This window comes from Plecotus auritus (genome assembly GCF_963455305.1).
Source record: "Plecotus auritus genome assembly, chromosome: 6".
Classification (NCBI taxonomy): domain Eukaryota; kingdom Metazoa; phylum Chordata; class Mammalia; order Chiroptera; family Vespertilionidae; genus Plecotus; species Plecotus auritus.
Window position 1 is genome coordinate 79,890,146 of NC_137773.1, and position 20,012 is coordinate 79,910,157.

A 20,012-nucleotide genomic window follows, 5' to 3' on the forward strand; every position below is an offset into this window, starting at 1 on the left:
TGTTCCCCTGTTATTTTCAGTACCCACCTGGAACCACATGTATTTATTACAATACTAGTGACTATATTCCCTATGCTGTGCTTTATATCCTCATGTGTTTTGTAACTACCAATCTGTACTTCTTAGTCTCTTCACCTTTTTTAACCCTTCCCTCTGACAACCACCAGTCTGTTCTCTGTATCCAGAGTTTTGTATAATTTTGTGTTTACAAGATTGTACAGTTTTCTCACACTGGTTTATAGCAACACAAACTAATTTTGAAAAGACAGTAACTCTTTAATAAAGGATTTCTATAATAAACTCATTCTGTAAAGATGGTATCACCTTTTGTATTCCTTAACTGTGTATTAGTATTTGTCAATTTACTTTCTAGACATCTGGAGAGAAAGTGGGCAAACTGAGCTTGGTGGATTTAGCTGGCAGTGAGCGGGCAACAAAAACTGGAGCTGCTGGTGACAGGTTGAAGGAGGGGAGCAACATTAACAAGTAAGTTTTTCAGGAGCTTACTTTATTGCTTTGTTGATTTAATAGCCAAATAGGTGAACTTTTGTGGTTATTAAAATAATAAGATTCTGGGCCGATTAAGGCTCTAATGGTTTTGAAAATTTTTCAGATGTATATTGTTTTATGAGCTTGAACCTATTTGTTTTGGTCAGATGTCTGATGGAACTGAGGAGTATAGCCTCAGTCAATCAGAGGTTTCTCAGGAGTGGCCTTTTGAGATTTGGGGCTTGGCAATTCTTTGTCCCTAGGAGTGGTCCTGTGTATTATTCTAGGATGTTTAGCGGCACCTCTGGCCTCTACCCACTAGGTGGCGGTAGTATCTACCACCTCTCTCCCCCCACCCTAAGTTGTGACAACCCAAATTATCTCCACACATTGCCAGCTGCTCCCTGTGGGGGTACAGTCAGCCCCAGTTGAGAACTGCTGGTCTAAGCTATAGAACAGAACAAAGGTAATCGGTCTATCAGAGTCCAGCTGTTGACCTTGACCTGGGTGTCACTGTCTGAACAAACAGCAGCATGTATACTGACCACATCTGGCTTTCCCTCTTATGACTGCTGTGGTGCCTATTTATTCCTAGAGGTTAGGGCTTTATGAAGTAATGTTTTGTTCACCAATTCTTCCATATGGCTATATTTTCTTCCTCGGGCTAAAATGTTAGCTCCTGTGGGCAGGAATTTTTCTATCTTTGTAGCTCCCAGAAGGACACATAATTAGATAACCAGTCATCAGTAACCAGCTGGAGATCATAGAACACCATCATGCAGATTCTGTTATTATCCAAAGTAGCTTTCTTTCTTAAAGTTATGTGGTGTTCATGTCATTATCTTGACCCAAAGTTTTACAGCTCACATCTTTATTTATAAAAATGAAAAAAAAAAATGGCCAAGCTAAGCAATTTTATTGCTTACAGTAGTATTAGAGGGATATCAGCTTTTAGAGTTTATGTATTTTTAAACGGAGCAGCAAAATGCTGACAAAAGTACTGTTTTCTTGCAGGTTCAAAAGCATCTTGAGGTTCAATCTTTGTGCTGAAATGTGATACTTGATATACTCCGTGTTTTTATGATTGTTATGGTTTGTTGCACCATGCAGGTCCCTCACAACCCTTGGTCTGGTTATCTCAGCCCTAGCAGATCAGAGTGCTGGCAAAACAAAGAATAAATTTGTTCCGTATCGTGACTCGGTTCTCACTTGGCTGCTCAAAGTAAGTTTTTATTCCCTTCCTGGTCTACTCTTGGTGGTCAATAGCAGGAAGAATAACGAGTAGAATATTAGTCCTTTCCAATGATCATTTCCTCCATCATTAGGCTGTTAGATGGTAACCATAATTTTAATTGATTAAGCACAGGTTTCTTCCTGATTCAGCAGAACTGGAAGCAGTGGGAGTTTGGTGCACACTGGATCCCACAGTTTCCCTGAGATTTGGGGGAATAGAAAAAGGACCTCATGCTAATCTAATAGGCAAGTGAGTCATAGGAAAGGAGTTTCCACCATCTTACAGACCCAGCTGGACCACTGTTTTTCTTACAGACGCCCTTTATTTGACATTTTTGTACCTTCCATTTCGGTTTAACTTCAAGACTACTCATGACCATTTTAATTTGCTTTCAGCTTCTTAAAGTGTTGTTTAAGAATATAGATCAGGTCACATAATCATTCACTGACTGACTCAACGTCAATGAGAGAAATGTAAATGAGAAAGAAATAAAACACCTGTGTGAAGTGCCGTGGAGAACATAAGGGAGTGAGAGGCACTCCTTGCCCTCTCATTGCTCAGAGTTTGGTAAGGGAGATACGATCTGTACATAAAATATTATAACATGAATCAGTGATTCCATGAGAGATAATAATGACATGTAATAGGAGTTTGGGGGAAAGAGAGACTATTTCCAGGTTTCCTCTGGTCTTCCAGGGTCCTGTTAATTTTGATGAACTGAATATTGGCCTGGGAGTTAGAGGATATAAAATCTAGTGACAGTTTACCTCTTTATAAAGTGGCCAACCTGCAACACTATTTTCCTACAACCCTTTTTCCTTTTTTTAAAAAAAATGGAGTAATGGTTTTATGAACCCTGTTTAGTCTTGTGATAGCTTATTTTCTCCTTGATCAAGATTTATGTATTGAACACCCATTACTCATTGTGCCAGGGTTTGAGAATATAAAGATGAGTTAAACATAAGTCCTACAATTTTGACTTAGTCCATGACATGTTTAGAGAACTGTGTTTGTAAAAGGAGTAGGATTTTCTTCTAGTTTCTACACCCTCTTAAAGGGTTCCTAGTGCAAGTGTCCCCCCACGTCCCGTGTGGTTCAGGGTTCAGGTTCAGGGTTCGGGCTCTGGAGGAGGCTGCACACAAATGAAAGAGACTATACAGGAAAGTATAAATTTGGGAATTGGGGGCCAGGTGGGAGCCCAACTCAAGGGGAAGGACTCCACCCCGCTCTGGCCTTGCTATCCCTTTTATTAAGACTATGGGATACACCCATAGCCTTTAGGCAGGCAATTCCAATAATAGCCAATCAGCAAGAATTTACATAAAACTAAAAGGTAGAAGTTGCTTTAGCTACCATTGTCTCAACTAAACAGTGGGTGGTTGGCTCTGACCTTTCAGAGCTTCAAGGTTGACCAGCCTTCCAGGTTCCTTGTCCACACCTCTCTGCTAGTGAGGACAATGGGCGGCTTCCAACATCCTAGTATTCAAGTTTACTTTTTAGAACTCTGCACACCGTTTGAACATGCTTTATTAAGTGTAATTTGCCACAGTAGAAAATCCTGATGTTACTTCCTTTGGCCAAAGTGAAGTAAAATTGAAATTTAAAACAAAAGAATAAACAAACAAAACTTTTTAAAAATAACTCTACATTTTATTTTTCAATTACAGTCACTATTATTTTGTATTGGTTTCAGGTGTACAGCATAGTAGTTAGACAATCATATACTTTACAAAGTGTTCCTCCTGATATTTCCAGTACCCACCATACATATTTATTGCAATGTTATTGGCTATATTCCCTATGCCAGAGGTCGGCAAACTGTGGCTTGCGAGCCACACGTGGCTCGCGAGCCACGGTTTGCCGCTCTGTTGACTAATGAGTTTGCCGACCACTGCCCTATGCTGTACTTGACATCCCCATGACTATTTTCTTTTAATATATTTTTATTGATTTCAGAGAGGAAAGGAGAGGGAGGAGATAGAAACATCAATGATGAGAGAGAATCATTGATCGGCTGCCTTCTGCGCGCCCCCTACTAGGGATCGAGCCCGCAACCCCGGCATGTGCCCTTGACCGGAATCAAACCCGGGAGCCTTCAGTCCACAGGCTGACGTTCTATCCACTGAGCCAAACTGGCTAGGGTCCCATGACTATTTTCTAACTACCCATTTGTACTTCTTTTTTTTTTTTTTTTTTTTAAATATATTTTATTGATTTTTTACAGAGAGGAAGGAAGAGGAACAGATAGTCAGAAACATCGATGAGAGAGAAACATCGATCAGCTGCCTCCTGCACACCTCCCACTGGGGATGTGCCCGCAACCAAGTTACATGCCCTTGACCGGAATCGAACCTGGGACCCCCCAGTCCACAGGCTGACGCTCTATCCACTGAGCCAAACCGGTTTTGGCCCATTTGTACTTCTTAATTCTTCATCTCTTTCACCCAGTCCTCTAACCCCCTACCCCTCTGGCAATCACCAGTTTATTCTCTGTCTATGAATCTGTCTCAATTTTGAACAAACAAAATTTATTAATTAAAAACTATTTCTAAATAACTCTTGAATTAAAGGGATATTACAAAACATTTCACTACTAAGGAAATAATTGTACTGGTCTTCATAAGTTAATAATTAACCTTAAAACATCATTTGTTTAATTTCCAGAAGAAATCTCAATAAGATACTTATTTCTTCCTCAAAGTTTCCACAAAAACATTTCCTAATCACTCATGGTTATTCCCTGCATGTGCCTGAATTAAAAGACAGAATAGTCATTGTCCTATTGTTTCAGTATTGCTACTTCAATCCACTTAAATAAACAATAGGAAATACCTTTTGTTAGTTGATATAGTTAAAATGGCCTAGGTAATTAATGGCCATTCCATAGGCTGAAGGCCAGGAGAACTTAGTAGAATCAGGTACTATGCTAAATGCTTCATGTACATTATCTCAGTTATCCCTGGATGGTAAATGGCGGTGTTCCTGTTTTACAGATGAGGCAGTGGAGACAGAAACAAGGTTGGAATCCAGGGCTTCGCCACCCATCTTCTTTGTGTAGGCAAAAGGTCATCAAAGGTTACTTTTGATTAGGAGGAGAAGCACTTGACTGTTGCCAGTGTTGATAGAAACTATTGGAAATACTTGAACTTGAGGAACAAAACAAAACCCTTTCTTTAAAAATTCACTTTATATTCTGTTTAGTAAAATTAGGTTAAAATTGTAACTTCTACGTATAAATTCTCAAGCTTAAAAAATGAATACTTTTTTTATTTTTGTCTTTTTTTTCCCCTTAAAAACTATGTGACCTTCCTTATTCTGTTTGACTTTTGCAGCAAGATCCTAAGTAGGGGCATTTTTGCAAAACATATTTTGGGGTTTAAACAGTTTTCTCAAATGCCTCTGGGAATCCATTGAGACGCAAATCATTCTCCTTTGAAGTGGCTTTTATGTCCCTGTTAGTTTTTCCTTCTTTAATTCTTAATTAGTCTAACTCTTTCTGATCCTTTTTGACCTGGTATGATTCTGGTATTCTCCAATGTAACTTTTATTAAACTTATAAAAGTGCTCATCGTATTTAAGACTTGCAATTTCTTTGTAAAGTTCTTTTTTTTTTTTTTTTTTTGCATTGTATTTGCATTATAATTATGCTGTGCTCTTGATGTTCATAACATCTGAGAGTTGGAGAAACTCTGATACTCCTGGTCAGGCATGGATGTGAGTTCTCTTCTCTCATGGGCCGTAGAGTGCTTCCTCATTTGGTAAGTGGCCTGTGGAGAACCATTTTGTATTAAGATGATTTGGGCTTCTGCGTGTAACCTTATAAATATGGTTCTCAACATCAAGTAACTTCTGGTAACAAATGCTCCAGTAATGATTATCTTTCAAATTCATCCACTTTTCCCCATTCTTATTGCCACTTACATAGTGGAGACTTCATCTCTCGCTTGCATGATTGAAACCTCTCCCTTAAGCTTTCTTAGTCCATTTTGTTCTTTACAGTTAGGTTGCATTTTCTTTCTATATTAATACTCTTCTTAAACTTAAATCTCTTTAATAACTCTCCAGAAGCCCTTACAATAAAGTCCAAATTCTCTAATGACTTGTGACTTACTAGGCCCTTTATAATCTGTCCACTCCCTACTTCTCATTGTTCATCTTTTGCTCTTGATATTATCAATTCTAGCTAAGTGACTTCTAGGACTTTGCTCTGACTCTGGAACATTCTTCCTCCTCTTTTCAGTTTCCTACACTGCTCTCCTTCCCCTTTGCCCCAGTGATGCTTACTCATCTTGAGGTCTCAAATATCACTTTCTTTGGAATCTTCCCTAACCTTTCAAGATTGGGCTTTCTGCTCTTTCTCTGTTTTCCCAGACCATACTGTATTTATCCCTACTTTAGTTCTTATCCTGTAGTATTTGCTCACCAGCATCGCCCTCTAGATGGTAAACTCCATGAAGAGTTGAATGAATGAATAATTTCAATTCTGCTCTGAATTAGTATTATGACCTTTGGTTAGTCATCATTCTTTCTGGGTCTCAATTTCTCTTCTGTAAAATGGAATAATTTCATTAAATGACTTCACAGAGTTCTTTCAGCTTTAAACAATTCTGACTTCCAAAATTAAATTTCTCTCCTAGGTCCATTTAATTTGCAGTTGCTACATTCGAAACAAAGCTCAGCTGATTTGCCTAATTAAGCAATTAAAGAGTAAACAAGAAGTTTCATAATTTCTCCTTGAAAGAGTGCCAGGTCTTTTGTTGCCATTTCCTTTTTGCTAATGGCCTGAGGCCATTTTTGAATATAAGCATATTGTTGCTCATGCATAAGAGCTTTTAAAATATCAAGGATTTGTTGTTTGCCAGGTTTCCTTTTCTCAGCACAAATTGAAGCACAATGTGCATGCTTTCTCCTTTGCCACTTATTGTTACACATCCCCTTTTTCCCAGCAGTATTTGCTGTTCATGTGGGCTAACAATGCCGGGGTTCTTGAAGGGCAGCACCCCACCATGGTGCTGCCAGTGAGCTGAATTGCCATCTGAGATGTAATTCCTGTGATCTTTATATATGGCATTGGAATTTCATTAATGTGCATGGGATTCTTCTTGACATTTTTCTGAACGTTCCAGAGCTGGGCACCAGCAATGTGAGATCAGCATCTTGAAGTGAATAGTGAAGCACACACTCATACAGGCTTCACAGAAATTGCCCTTGCTTCCTAAAGCCCAGATGACTTTTTTTTCCTTCCTTTCCCATGCATCAATGTATTTCCTAACTAGATATAATGATCTTAGCTATGTTTTCTGTGTAAAACCAAATTTTCAGTAATGGACGAATAAGCAGACATACTGTCTGTGATTAAATTGAACTGTTATGGACACTAGGGAATAATTTTGTTTCTGGCTCTAGGACACAATAATTTGGGAAGGTGTCAGGTCCCCTTACTTACTCCTCAGGTCAAATCATATTGGACTTGAAGGCAGAATACAGTTGTATTAGAATATTGTTCAATTTACTAGTTCTGGATCTTTAGGCAGAGTATTTAACCTTCTTTGTCAGAACAAACCTCTGATTTTTCATTGGTAGAATGGGGAGACTAGTAATCCAATTCACCAATGCTGAGGACAAAATAAAGTCTATGCACACAGATTGTATAGATCACAGATGCTCGAACACATTTTAGACACATTGATATTGGAAAAACTTTGTATCTTCTAAAGTAAGAATTTTATGTCATTTAATGCTGCCCCAAAGTAATGTTGGCTTTCTTATAATCTAATGAATTCCTTATTATTGGCCTGTTTGAGTGTTTTCTCTAATCTTGAGACTATATTCAGCGATATTCTGTTACTGAAAGAGGGTATTGAATTTATTATCTTGGGTAATTCTTCTCATCCTGGGATTGTATATTAGAGTATGAGTACTTATCTATTGCTATATGACATATTACCTCTAGACCTTATTAGGTGGAAACAACAATCATCTGTTATCTCACAGTTTCTGTGGATCAGGATTCCTGGTGTGGCCTAACTAAGTGGTCTGGCTGGCATCTGTCATGTGGCTGCAATCAGAGTGTCTGGGGTTGCAGTTACCACAAGGCTTAACGGGGGTCGCATATGCTCACCTAAATAGTTATTTCCAAACTCATTCCTATGGTCCCTTCAAAGGACCACCTCACCTCATGGCAGTGGTGAGAGAAAACACCCATGATAGAAGCTACAATATTCTTATAATCAGAAATGACATGCCATCACTTCTGCTGTATTCTATTTCTTAGATGCAAATAAACAAGTTCTGTCCACACTCAAGGGAAGGTATTAATTACTACAAGGAGGTGGAAAGCATTTTAGAGGCTGCCTGCCACAGCCATTTGTGGTGAAGCGGAGTGGGGGTGGACATGATTTCCCAAGGCTAGTTTAGTAATTCAGTTATATTTAGTTATTTTTAAGATTCTCAAGTGAAAGTGGTATTTTGAATTTGTTGGAGCCTATTCAGACTCCCTCTGGCTATACTTTTCAGTTTCAGTATGATGAGGGTGAGTACCTTTTGTTCGGCACCCTTGTCGCCTGGCCTGTTGAAGTGGTTGTGTAGAACATAAAATCTATTATAGTAGTTTTAGAAGTGGTATCAAAGGGAGTAAAATGAAATACCTTCAATGTATCTTTTGTTTAATAAGACTGTAATTGTACCTTTTTGTATAATTATCATTTTAAAAAATGTACAAGGTGATTGATCAGCAACACTTTCTGGGCCATTATTTAGGCTTCTCAGAGATTCCAAGTACAAGGCCTTGGATTGTAGGTAATCACTCTTTGATCAGATAACAGTATCACAATTGTTCGGTTCCTCTAAGGAAGATTTTGTAGGCATTTAAGAAATCATTCTTGCCCTAACCGGTTTGGCTCAGTGGATAGAGCGTCGGCCTGCGGACTGAAGGGTCCCAGGTTCAATTCCGGTCAAGGGCATGTACCTGGGTTGCGGGCACATCCCCAGTAGGGGGCGTGCAGGAGGCAGCTGATCGATGTCTCTCTCTCATCGATGTTTCTAACTTTCTATCCCTCTCTCTTCCTCTCTGTAAAAAATCAATAAAATATATTAAAAAAAAAAATCATTCTTTTTTATTCTGAGTAATCGGCTGACTTACAGCATCATGTCTGTTAAAAGAGAACAAATTGTCTTAAAATTAATTCTTATTAAACTAAAATATAGGTAGACTTTATTGTATTTCTCTGCCCATTCTCAAAAACCAAAATTCCTTTTTGCAGAAAAGTAACTTAGCAGAAAAGAAAGATCATGGGACAGGGAGTCAGCGTACTGTATTTTAGTTCTGACTTGGTCCTTAAATACGTGTTTGACCTTGGGATATTATTTCACCATTTCTGACTTCTACTTCCTAATATGATGTTCTCTACCAACTTTAAAATGCTACTTAATTTCTCCTTCTCTAGGACAGTCTTGGGGGCAACAGTAAGACAGCCATGGTAGCTACTGTGAGTCCAGCAGCTGATAACTATGATGAAACCCTTTCAACTCTGCGGTATGCAGATCGCGCCAAGCACATCGTGAACCACGCTGTGGTGAATGAGGATCCTAATGCACGAATCATCCGAGATCTAAGAGAAGAAGTAGAAAAACTCCGAGAGCAGTTAACCAAAGCAGAGGTATAAGGCACAGCTGAATGATGCCTTATGGGTCTAGTAAAGCTAAACTTGAATTTTCTTCCCCTTTAAATTTCTTATAGGAAGAGAGATTTGAGATGAGTAATAAATAAAGGAAGACAGACAGATTGTCATAATTGCCATTTAGAGAATTTTTACAGGTGTTAAAAGATTTAATGGGAAGAAAGAATAAAAGGAATTGAGATAATGTTTCATTCTATAGTATAGGCAGCAGACAAGAGAGAAGATGTGTAATAGAATAAGGGAGAATAAGAAAGACACTTAAAATGCATTTAATTAAATTTTAGTGCAGAAAATGGTGGAGAATGGGCATAAACTAATTGGAAGAAGAAACAAACAGATTTGTGTTTATCATTTGTTCACTGCTTGAAGTCAGAATGGAAATCTTAAGGAGATCTTTCATACCTTAATAAGCTACTTTTGCCATGTCGTGGGTTAAATTTTTTTGTAGAAAGTATATTTTATACCAGCAGTATCCATCTGTTTAGTGGTACTCTATTTCCAGTATTCTTTGAACATTCTATAACGTGTGGTATTTATGTTCCATAACTGACTTTGAAACCTACACAATTCTCAACTACAACTGAATGCTCAGCCTTTTGTCAAAAGAGGAATAAAATATCAGAATCATGATTCCTCCTCTAGCCTTTCTGTTCCCACAATTTGCCAGCACTGTGGGACTCTTTCCTGGGGCGGGACCATAGTTTTCTTCTTTGTCATAGCCTGTTTTCTGGTAGTAAATTGGTAAAATACATGGTCAAAACAATTATCTTGATCATAATTTTGCCTGTTGAATTTTATCCCATGTTTAAGGAATAATCTTAAAGTTCATCAAGATTCTTTGAAATTTTGTGTCTGTTCTTGATATTAATAACACCATCTAGTTTGCTACACGTACAAATTTAGTTTGTGCGTACTTGGATAAATACCTGAAGTCATCAGTAAAGACTAGAATGAATCACGTATGACTTTAGATGTACGGCTGATGGGGATTTAAAAAATAAGCCCTTGATAGCTTGAACTATCTCATTAAACATTGGAGGAAAAGGACAAAGTTGTCTTCCTTTCAAACCTGTCCTGATGACTGGATTTGTTTGTGGGACCCACACAGTTGGGCTGCTGTGCATCAGTGGCAGTCACTTAAGTCTCAGGTAGATCAGAGACCTCAGGGAGCCGCAGAGCTGAGAGGAGACAGATGGTTACTTCTGGTTTCTGGATTTAGCTAATCATTTTTTTAGCACATCGTACAGACATTTCATGAAATAAACATTTTGCTTATAGGCAATGAAGTCTCCAGAGCTAAAAGAACGGCTGGAAGAATCAGAGAAGCTAATCCAGGAAATGACTGTGACCTGGGAGGAGAAATTAAGGACAACTGAGGAGATCGCTCAGGTTCGTGTTCCCTGATTTAGAGAGAAACCTCACAGCAGTTTGTGCCAGGAATCTCAGAGGGTGTTTCTGATTCTATTTTAGTTTTCTTGCTTTGAGGATGGAAAATCTAGCACCATTATTAAGAATCTAGCGCCAAGAGTTTATACTTTACAAAGTTTATTTGAAGGATAAAAAAAGACATGATTACAATTAATTGTTCATCATGTAAGAAATAATTTTTTAGGGTCATAAAAAAGTTTTTAATAAAGACCTACTTTGTAGCCTCTGTCTCTGAACATCCAATTCTATTAAGTGCTTTGTAGACCTAAAGAAATTTGCCCAAACCACAAAATTATTAGTAGTAGATATTAGGTTGTGAGATTCCTGCTTCCATATGACAACTCAGTAAAAGTAACATGAAATTCTTAAATCTGAGGTGACTCTCATTTTTAGAAACTTGATATTGAGTTGTGAAATCTTAGAGTGGAAACATTAGCATTTGGAGAAAATCCTAAAATGTCCAGCTAAGTCATAAAAGACTTATGCTGTGGCTTTCCTGTTAGATGGTTCATTCAGCCTCTGTTTTAGAAACATATATGATAATCTGGAGCTCAGTACCCCTTCAATCAGTCTTGTCATGATTGGAAAATTCTAATATAGCTATTTAATAGAAATCTTTTATTCTTTTATTTCTGCTCATTGGCCTTAGTTTATTCTTCCAAAGCTAAAAGAAAAAGTATACCAATTTTATGTAGTAACTAATAATGAAATAGCCGGTTGGATTCACATATGTATTGGGGCCTATGCTAAGCACTTTTAAGTACAGTATTTTATTTAATCCTCCCAACAACCCTGAAAGACAATTATTATTTTTTTAAAATATATCTTTATTGATTTCAGAGAGGAAGGAAGAGGGAGAGAGATATAGAAACATCAATGATGAGAGAGAATCATTGATCAGCTGCCTCCTGCACACCCCCAACTGGGGATTGAGCCTGCAACCCGGGCATGTGCCCTTGACCGGGATCGAACCTGGAACCCTTCAGTCTGCAGGCCAACGCTCTATCCACCGAGCCAAACCGGCTAGGGCTGAAAGACAATTATTGACCAGATATTTAAAGTCACCTCTGCCTCTTTCCCTCCTTTTCTAAACTTAAATATCTCTCGTGTTTTCAGCTGTCCCCTGGATTGGCAGGTACATAGAATTTGCCATTTATTTTGCCTCTCAGTAGATTACATCTTTAAATGTGCTGTCCAGAACCAATCTATATATATCAGAAGTTGTAGGACACTACTATTATGTAGCATGAAGGGGGATGTTATATTTATAGTAATGAAAAGTAGAATTTAAGTCCATTTAAAAACATTTTTTATTATAGTCAACTTCAAAATTGGTAAGAGAAGAGTATAAAAAATCCACATATACTCATCAACCAGTTTTATTAAAGATCAATATATGGCCAATCTTATTTTATCTATGTCACCACACTGGGTTATTTTATTTTATTATTTTTTTAAATATATTTTATTGATATTTTACAGAGAGGAAGGGAGAGGGATAGAGAGCTAGAAACATCAATGAGAGAGAAACATCGATCAGCTGCCTCCTGCACACCTCCCACTGGGGATGTGACCGCAACCAAGGTACATGCCCTTGACCGGAATCGAACCCGGGACCCTTGAGTCCACAGGCCGACGCTCTATCCACTGAGCCAAACCGGTTTTGGCCACATTGGGTTATTTTAAACCCTATTCTTCAAATTACAGAGAAGACAATATACCAAGGGATAAACTTTATTTCTCATTACATATTTCACTTCTTTGTTTTTCATAAACTGTATCATTCCGATAATTGTTCGGTTGGGAACTAATTTGTGTGAGCCTCTTTGAGCTCTCCAAAAATAAAACATTGACTTTGAAGTGCTCTTGTGCTTGGATTGCTTTGCTGTTACAAAAGAAGGTAGGTATAAGTGAGATTGCTGTGCCAGCGAATTTTATCTTTAGCATCTTTCCTTACCTAGCTATTCTCTCCCTCTTTCAGATGTCCTTTCTGGGGACTATGCCTGATTTTATCCAATACCTTATCTTTCCAAGTCCCCAGGCTTCAGTGCTGCTGAGCTTTCTTCTCCTCTCTCACTGGATCTGTTGATCATTGATCTACTTCCAAAATTGCCTTACATTCCCTGAAATGTATCTCTGGCAGTATAGCCAGAAATTGTTAATGAAGTCTTCTGCGATAAAAATGGTCCAAGGCCAGATAACTTTGAGAACATCTGGGTAAACTAAGTTAAATAGATTTCATTTTTGAAGGACTTTCCACATGTCTGTACCTAGTCTGGGCTCTCAGAGTCCTCTGTGCTCTGTGGCAGCTTCTCTAGTGTGCCAGCCCCACGCATCTCTGCCATCGAAGTCCAGGGCACCTGTCTGTATCCTTCTGACCCTGAAGTCATGCAGTACTCTACTGTTGTTCAATTTTTGTGTGTACAGTTTTATTATCTAATGAGTGAGTAAGATTCTCAAGAAAAAAGGCCTTACTTTTTGTTTCTCAAGTGGGTGTTCAATAACAGAACTCAAGTTGACTAATTTCTAAGCCCAGTGACATATCTGTGATACCAAACAATCTCTTATTTTTATTTTTTTCTATTCTTGAAATCAAAACCTGGATATGATCAGGGGTCAGCAAGTATGTTTCTTTTCATTCTTGGGATCATTCTTTAATTACCTACCCAAATTCCTATGTCAAAGAGCCTTGCCTCAGAAAGGACTATACAAGATATGTCAGAATTGCTCTCCTCGTTTTAGGACCATGTTCTTAGAACTGAAAGCTGAAAACTCTAATGTCTCATGCTACATCAATCAGAACTTCTGAAAGAACCCCATAGTGTTTTTTGTTGGAAGGGAGACTTAATTCAAAAACCCAGAAACAAAATATCCCTACTTTTGTAATAGTATACTTCTAGGCAAAATGTATTGACTGGGTTGCAGTGGCCATATAAATTAGGACGGTATCCCTAGAAACAGCAAGATTCTGAAGCTGTGAGTTAATTGTACTGCATATTTATTGTGTGGCCCTAATTAAATGACTTGGAATGTTTTGATTCCCCAGAATCAAAAGTCCTTGGTGGCTGTGACCCAGTACTGCTTGCTATTTATAATGGCCAAAGACACCTTCCTCTGCCCCAATTCATACACCTTAATTATAGAGCATCAGCTGCAGGATTCATATGTATCCATTCACATGCATACATTCATATTTTGAGGATTCAGAGACAGTAGGCACAGAAAAAGAAAGGTTCATATCCTTATGAAAATAGCACTTGAGTGCATATGCAGGTTTTATTTTGATAATTTATAAGACCAACGTTTGAATGCTCGCTGTGTGTTATGCTTTGAGCAAGGAGTACACCTTGGATAAATGGAATTCATGCCGCATAGAGAAATGGGCAAGTAAACAATTACCAGTTGAGAACAAGTGTGCTCCAGCTAGAAGACACAGGTGTAAAGTCTCTTAAGCTAAAGAGAGCGTTCTCCACACTCGCAGGGACCTGGAAGATGTTCCATGTAACTGCAGTATAGGTTTTGAAAGTAGGAGTAACAAGATGTGACGATGGGAGTACATGAAATAGGCCAGATTGAAGGGCCCTGTGGACTTTGCTGAAGGAGTTTGGCTTTCATCCTGGCTGGGGAGTCACTGAGGCATCAAGCAGAAAGTGTGTTGAAAACTTGGCTGTTTAGAAACATCACAGTTGAGTAAAACAAATGTACATTTGCTCATATGTACAGAATTAAGTGAGAAAGATAAATTCAAGATGTTATTTTCAGGAATGAAAATTGAGAACTCAGTATACTTGGTTGTTATTTGTAAGGCTTTATTTTTCAAAATGAAAAAGTTTTAATTAATAAAGTAAAATAACATTACATAGTTCGGAAAGAGAAAAAAATGCAATCTATATATATATATAAAAGCCTAAGCGACTGGTTGACCGTTCGGTAGCTATGACATGCAATGACCACCAGGGGGCAGATGCTCAATGTACGGGCATAGAAACATGGAACAGACTGAAGAATCTCAGAGGGGATGGGGGAGGGAGGGTGGGAAAAGATTAACCAAAGATCTTATATGCATACTAGAGGCCTGGTGTACGGATTCATGCACCAGTGAGGTCCCTCGGTCTGGCCTGCAGGGATCTGGCTGAAACTGGCTCTCCAACATCCCCTGAGGGGTCCCGGATTGCGAGAGGGCGCAGACCAGGCCGAGGGACCCCACTGGAGCACGAATGCGTGCATCAGGCCCTCGTAATCTATAATGCCATGTTCTAAGTTAACATATTTGACTTTAAGGTTATTCAATAATTACTCTAATATAAAATCCTTTATATCTCACTGCATCAATAGCTATGGAATTAATACTTCTCTAATACCTTTACAGGAGCGGCAGAAACAACTTGAGAGTCTTGGAATATCTCTTCAATCTTCTGGAATTAAAGTTGGGGATGATAAATGTTTCCTTGTTAATCTGAATGCTGATCCTGCTTTGAATGAACTTCTGGTTTACTATTTAAAGGTGAAGTAATAGGCTTTGCTACTGTTTCCTGTCATGAAATAGAACAGTGTTTCACCGCATTTTTTTTTTAAGTTGGAGAACTATGCTTATTCAAAATAATGAATTAGCCAGTTGTTTTTATTTGAAAAAGCTGAAGTGTAGAAAAATCTTGGGTTTCTGGAATAGTTTCCCTTTTTAGTTTTTGTGTGATGTAATTCAACCTTGTAATATAAAAAATGATATTATTTCTAACAAATTAAGTAGCTTAGCTATTATTCTTTAATTTGATTTATACCAGAAAGTTAAATAGATAACTTTAAAGCTTAAGGAATGACTTAAAACTGATTCATTAGTAGACTGAACCTTTTGTGGTTTATATGAAGCACGCCTTTGTGTGAGTGCTTCCTTAGCTTACAAGAGGAAATGTTTGAAGAAAGTTATATTCATAGGATCACTTAATATGAAAGTTGTGTTTCCAGTGACTTAGAAAAATTAAATATTTGAATTATCAACTTATGAAAAAAGAGAGAATAGGTCACTTAGAGACTGGAAGGGTCGGAGTGTGGAATAGTAATAAAACAAATACTGATGTACATTGAAAGCTATAAATAGTGGGACACATCAGGAAGAAGACAAAAGACAAATTTATGAATCCTGAGATTACATAAATCATGAGGAGTGACCCCAAATTGTTTTTATCAAGCCCAGAGTGTGAGTTATATAATGGATTATATGATTCTAATAGGAGGTCAATAAATATTAGGAGGAAAATTTCCCTCCTCATAATATATGTGGTTTTATAACTAAGGTGACTAGGAAAGTAAAGATAATGAACTGGTAAAGCTGGAAACTGCTTTAAAATTATAGAATTGTGTGGTTTCATTTCCAAAGAGACTAAAGAATTCATGATGTATTGGCTAGTTTCCCAGTTCTTATCAAAGATATCCTGGGATAACTGCGTGGTGTAATTTTGAATACCATGTTTTATTGCTGGTATGATAACTGTGGTTAAATCATGTCTTTGATACATACAATCGTGAAGTTATCAGGTACTTTGCTGCAGTGGGAGCAACACTGTGTTTCTAGTCCATATTACTATTTAATAGAAGTCTGATCTCAAGTCCTTTGCCATCCACTGCAGATGTTTCCTCTATAAATGGAAGTTTTCTCTGTCTGGCTACCTCACAGAGTTCCTGTGAGGATTAAATGATACTGTATATATAGAAGCTCTGTATAAACAGAAGCACTATACAAATATAAAATATTCTACATACCATTTTCACATTTGATAGTCTCTGTGGTACCTTATGCATATTATCTTTGTCTACTGAAAAAATATGATGTATTCTCTCTCTCACTTTCTCTCTCTCTGAAAATCGATTAAAAAAATGTTTAAGCCCTGGCCAGTATGGCTCATTTGGTTGGGCATCATCCCATGCATAGAAAGGTTGCTGGTTTGATTCCTGGTCAGGGCACATGCCCGGATTGAGGCTCAATTCCCTGTAGGGGGCCATGCAAGAGGCAGCCAATTGATGTTTCGCTCTCACATCGATGTTTCTCTCTCTCCCTCTACCTTCCTCTCTCTCAAAAGATCAATTAAAAATATATGATGTATTATCACATCACTTAATGTGCTTCTAGAATCTAGACAGTGTTGGCAGCATTTTGTTAGAATGTCAGCTGTAGATATTCACATGCTTTAGGAGAGATGCAATATTAGAACAGGAACTTGAAATATTCTGCCCTTTTTACTTCTCAGAACTACAAATTCTTTCTCTTTCTGATGTGGTGAATTTCAAATTGGAAAACACAAACACAGACACCAAGAAAAAAACTGATTCATATCTGTTCCTTAACTAAAAAGTAAACAAAGAAACGATTTAAAGGCTTTTGGAGGGTAGTCAAAATATTTCTGGCTGCCTTGTGTGGAGGTGCCGGGACTCTGTTTCAGACTGTGTGGTGAACCCTGTCTTGGCAGGATTTGAGGTAGGGTGGATTTCTTCCCTGTCTAAGCCAACCCCATGACAAGAGTATATTCATGACCAAGCACATTCAAAAGGATGATCTCAGTCCAAGAACAGCTTTTGCTTCAGTAAAGCTGTACCGTGATGTGGGACGGAGGAATTTGGAGGCTGTGTATTTTGTATTTATTTGCTTTCAAATTCTCAAGTCAGTTGAGATGCTGGGCAGATGACTTCACATCTCTGGGCATTCCACTTGTAAAATGAGGGCACTGGATTAAAATACCTCTAATGTTCTTTCTAGTTCCAAGTTGTATGGTTCTCTTCCAGAACAGTATCTTCCATTTATTTGTTCTGTCCAGAACTGGCAGAGGTGAGGTAAATTCTAGTTGCCATGATTTAGTAAATAATATTGGCACTGCCCCCACTCATGAGATTCTAGATGGAACATAGTGAGGGTGAATTCATCGAGATAAATAGTGAAAGAGGTTGTGATGATAAGGATAAAGATGTCTCAAGGGAGTATGCCAGACAACACTTAGATAAGGAACTCCCATAGATATTTTGCAGCATTGAAAGCACAAAGGATAAAACGATCGAAGTTTAGAAAGGAGTATGACAGTTTGCCAATCCATGGACCATAAGCTCACTCCGTATTGTAAGTTATGTGTTGAGAAGACAGCAAGCAGTGTTCAGACAACTCTAGATAAGTTTTATACAAAGAAATATAAAATGCTTTAAATTTCAGTGCAGCATCCTAAATAAATGTTTCACTAGTTTTTCATTTCTCTATACATTATAGCAATAAGAGAATTCTTAATGTTTCTATAGAAATTTTTAAAGGTCATAGGATAATTGCAACTTTTCCCATTGATTAGTAAGATCTCCTTGCAGTTATTTTTATGTCCTGTGATCACATGCAAAGCGAGACCTGCCTGAGTTCTGAGGTCAACTTGGAGATTCATGCCAGCATGAGCCAAACTTCTAGAGCAGTGGTTCTCAACCTTTCTAATGCCGCGACCCTTTAATACAGTTCCTCATGTTGTGGTGACCCCCAAGCATAAAATTATTTTCGTTGCTACTTCATAACTATAATTTTGCTACTGTTATGAATTGTAATGTAAATATCTGTGTTTTCCGATGGTCTTAGGCGACGCCGCTAGCGGTTCTCAACCTGTGGGTCGCTGTAGAGCCTAAGACCATCGGAAAACACAGATATTTACATTACGATTCATTAACAGTAGCAAAATTACAGTTATGAAGTAGCAACGAAGATAATTTTATGCCTGGGGGTCACCACAACATGAGGAACTGTATTAAAGGGTTGCAGCATTAGAAAGGTTGAGAACCACTGTTCTAGAGGGAAGAGCTGCTTCCCTCACCTTACAAACATTATGGTAGTAATACACTCTCCCCGCCCCCCGCACCCTTAAAAAGCTTTATGAAGACATATTAGAAAAAGAAGGGGATGGTGGTTACCTTCCTAATTCAAATATACAGTGATATTCATAGTTAATAGTTGGTATTTTTATCTGTATCCTCTGGGTCTATCCCCATATGTATGTGTATGGATTTATAATGATAACATATTTTTAAATTATAGAAATGGGGTCATAGTGTGATTGAGTCCAATCATGCCTCTGAATCATCCACCAAATCTTTCAGGAGAGCTATTTTGCTTATGTAGTTCTGGGTCTACTCTTTTCACAAGTCAGCTATTTCTTAAAGTAATTTTTAAAATTTTCAATTACAGTTGACATATAATATTATATTAATTTCAGGTGTACAACAGTAATTAGACATTTATATAATTTATGAAATTATCACCCCAAAAGCCTACTACCCCTCTGACACCATACACGCAAGTCATCTATCAGTGGCTGGGAAAGCAAGGGCGATTCTGAAGGATTTGAAGCATATATATATGCACACTAGATAAGGATTTGTACCAGTGATTTAGTAGAAGCTTCAAAGCACATGTTGACCCCATAGCATAGCTCTCATTGAAAGAAAACTTCATGTTGTTATCTTTGCCAATCACTAATTGAGGTGATCAGAATGGCTGGGGCAGCCACCATTCAGTGTTTATGGAGCTGTGTACCAGGCTTCAAGGAACCCAAGATGAATAAGAAGTTGTGGCATGTTAGAAGTTCTTGGATGGCAGCAGTTTGGCTCATCTATTTTAGTATTTGAGTATAAAAGACAGGCAGATACTGGTACCTTTTCTTCCTTTTCTACCTCCATTCCAGAAAAGCTGTCTTCAGAGTCTTGGTTATGTTGAACAAGAGTGAGTTCTTTGTTAAAGAATTTTAAAAAATGCTTTTATTAATTTGGGAGAGAGAAACAAGGATGAGAATGAAACATCAACATTGATCAGCTACCTCCTGCATGCCCCCTGCTGGGGATTGAGTCATGTGCCCTGACCCTAAATCCAACTGGCAACCTCCTGGTGTGTGGGTTGATGCTCAATCACCATTCTTTAACAGGCTGAGCCACACAGACTGGGCTGCTAAAGAATTTTGATTATTTAGATATGTAAAGAGTAACAAAAACTTTTTTGCTTATTATCCCTGGCATTCGCTTACTTTTCCCTTCAGAAATTAAGAATACTGGTAAGGTTGAGGCATAGGCTATGCTAATATGCTACTTTCCCTGATTGCAGGATAGGAAAAGCCACCCTGTGATATGTCACTAGTGGATATGTCCTGTCTCTCTCCTTCTTTATTCCCCCACCCTTT

At 38.1% G+C, this 20,012-nt stretch overlaps 1 protein-coding gene across 2 annotated transcripts in view; it reads left to right on the forward strand.

Moving 5' to 3' along the window:
• The window catches only part of KIF13B (kinesin family member 13B), a 265,652-nt gene that overhangs the window by 104,473 nt on the left and 141,167 nt on the right, over positions 1–20,012 (forward strand). For both annotated transcript variants that reach the window (XM_080674636.1, XM_080674635.1), the window contains exons 9-13: positions 374–486; positions 1,600–1,711; positions 9,169–9,381; positions 10,681–10,791; positions 15,200–15,334. In XM_080674636.1, the coding sequence (XP_080530762.1) occupies positions 374–486; positions 1,600–1,711; positions 9,169–9,381; positions 10,681–10,791; positions 15,200–15,334 (684 nt within the window). The remainder of the gene's footprint in view (positions 1–373; positions 487–1,599; positions 1,712–9,168; positions 9,382–10,680; positions 10,792–15,199; positions 15,335–20,012) is intronic.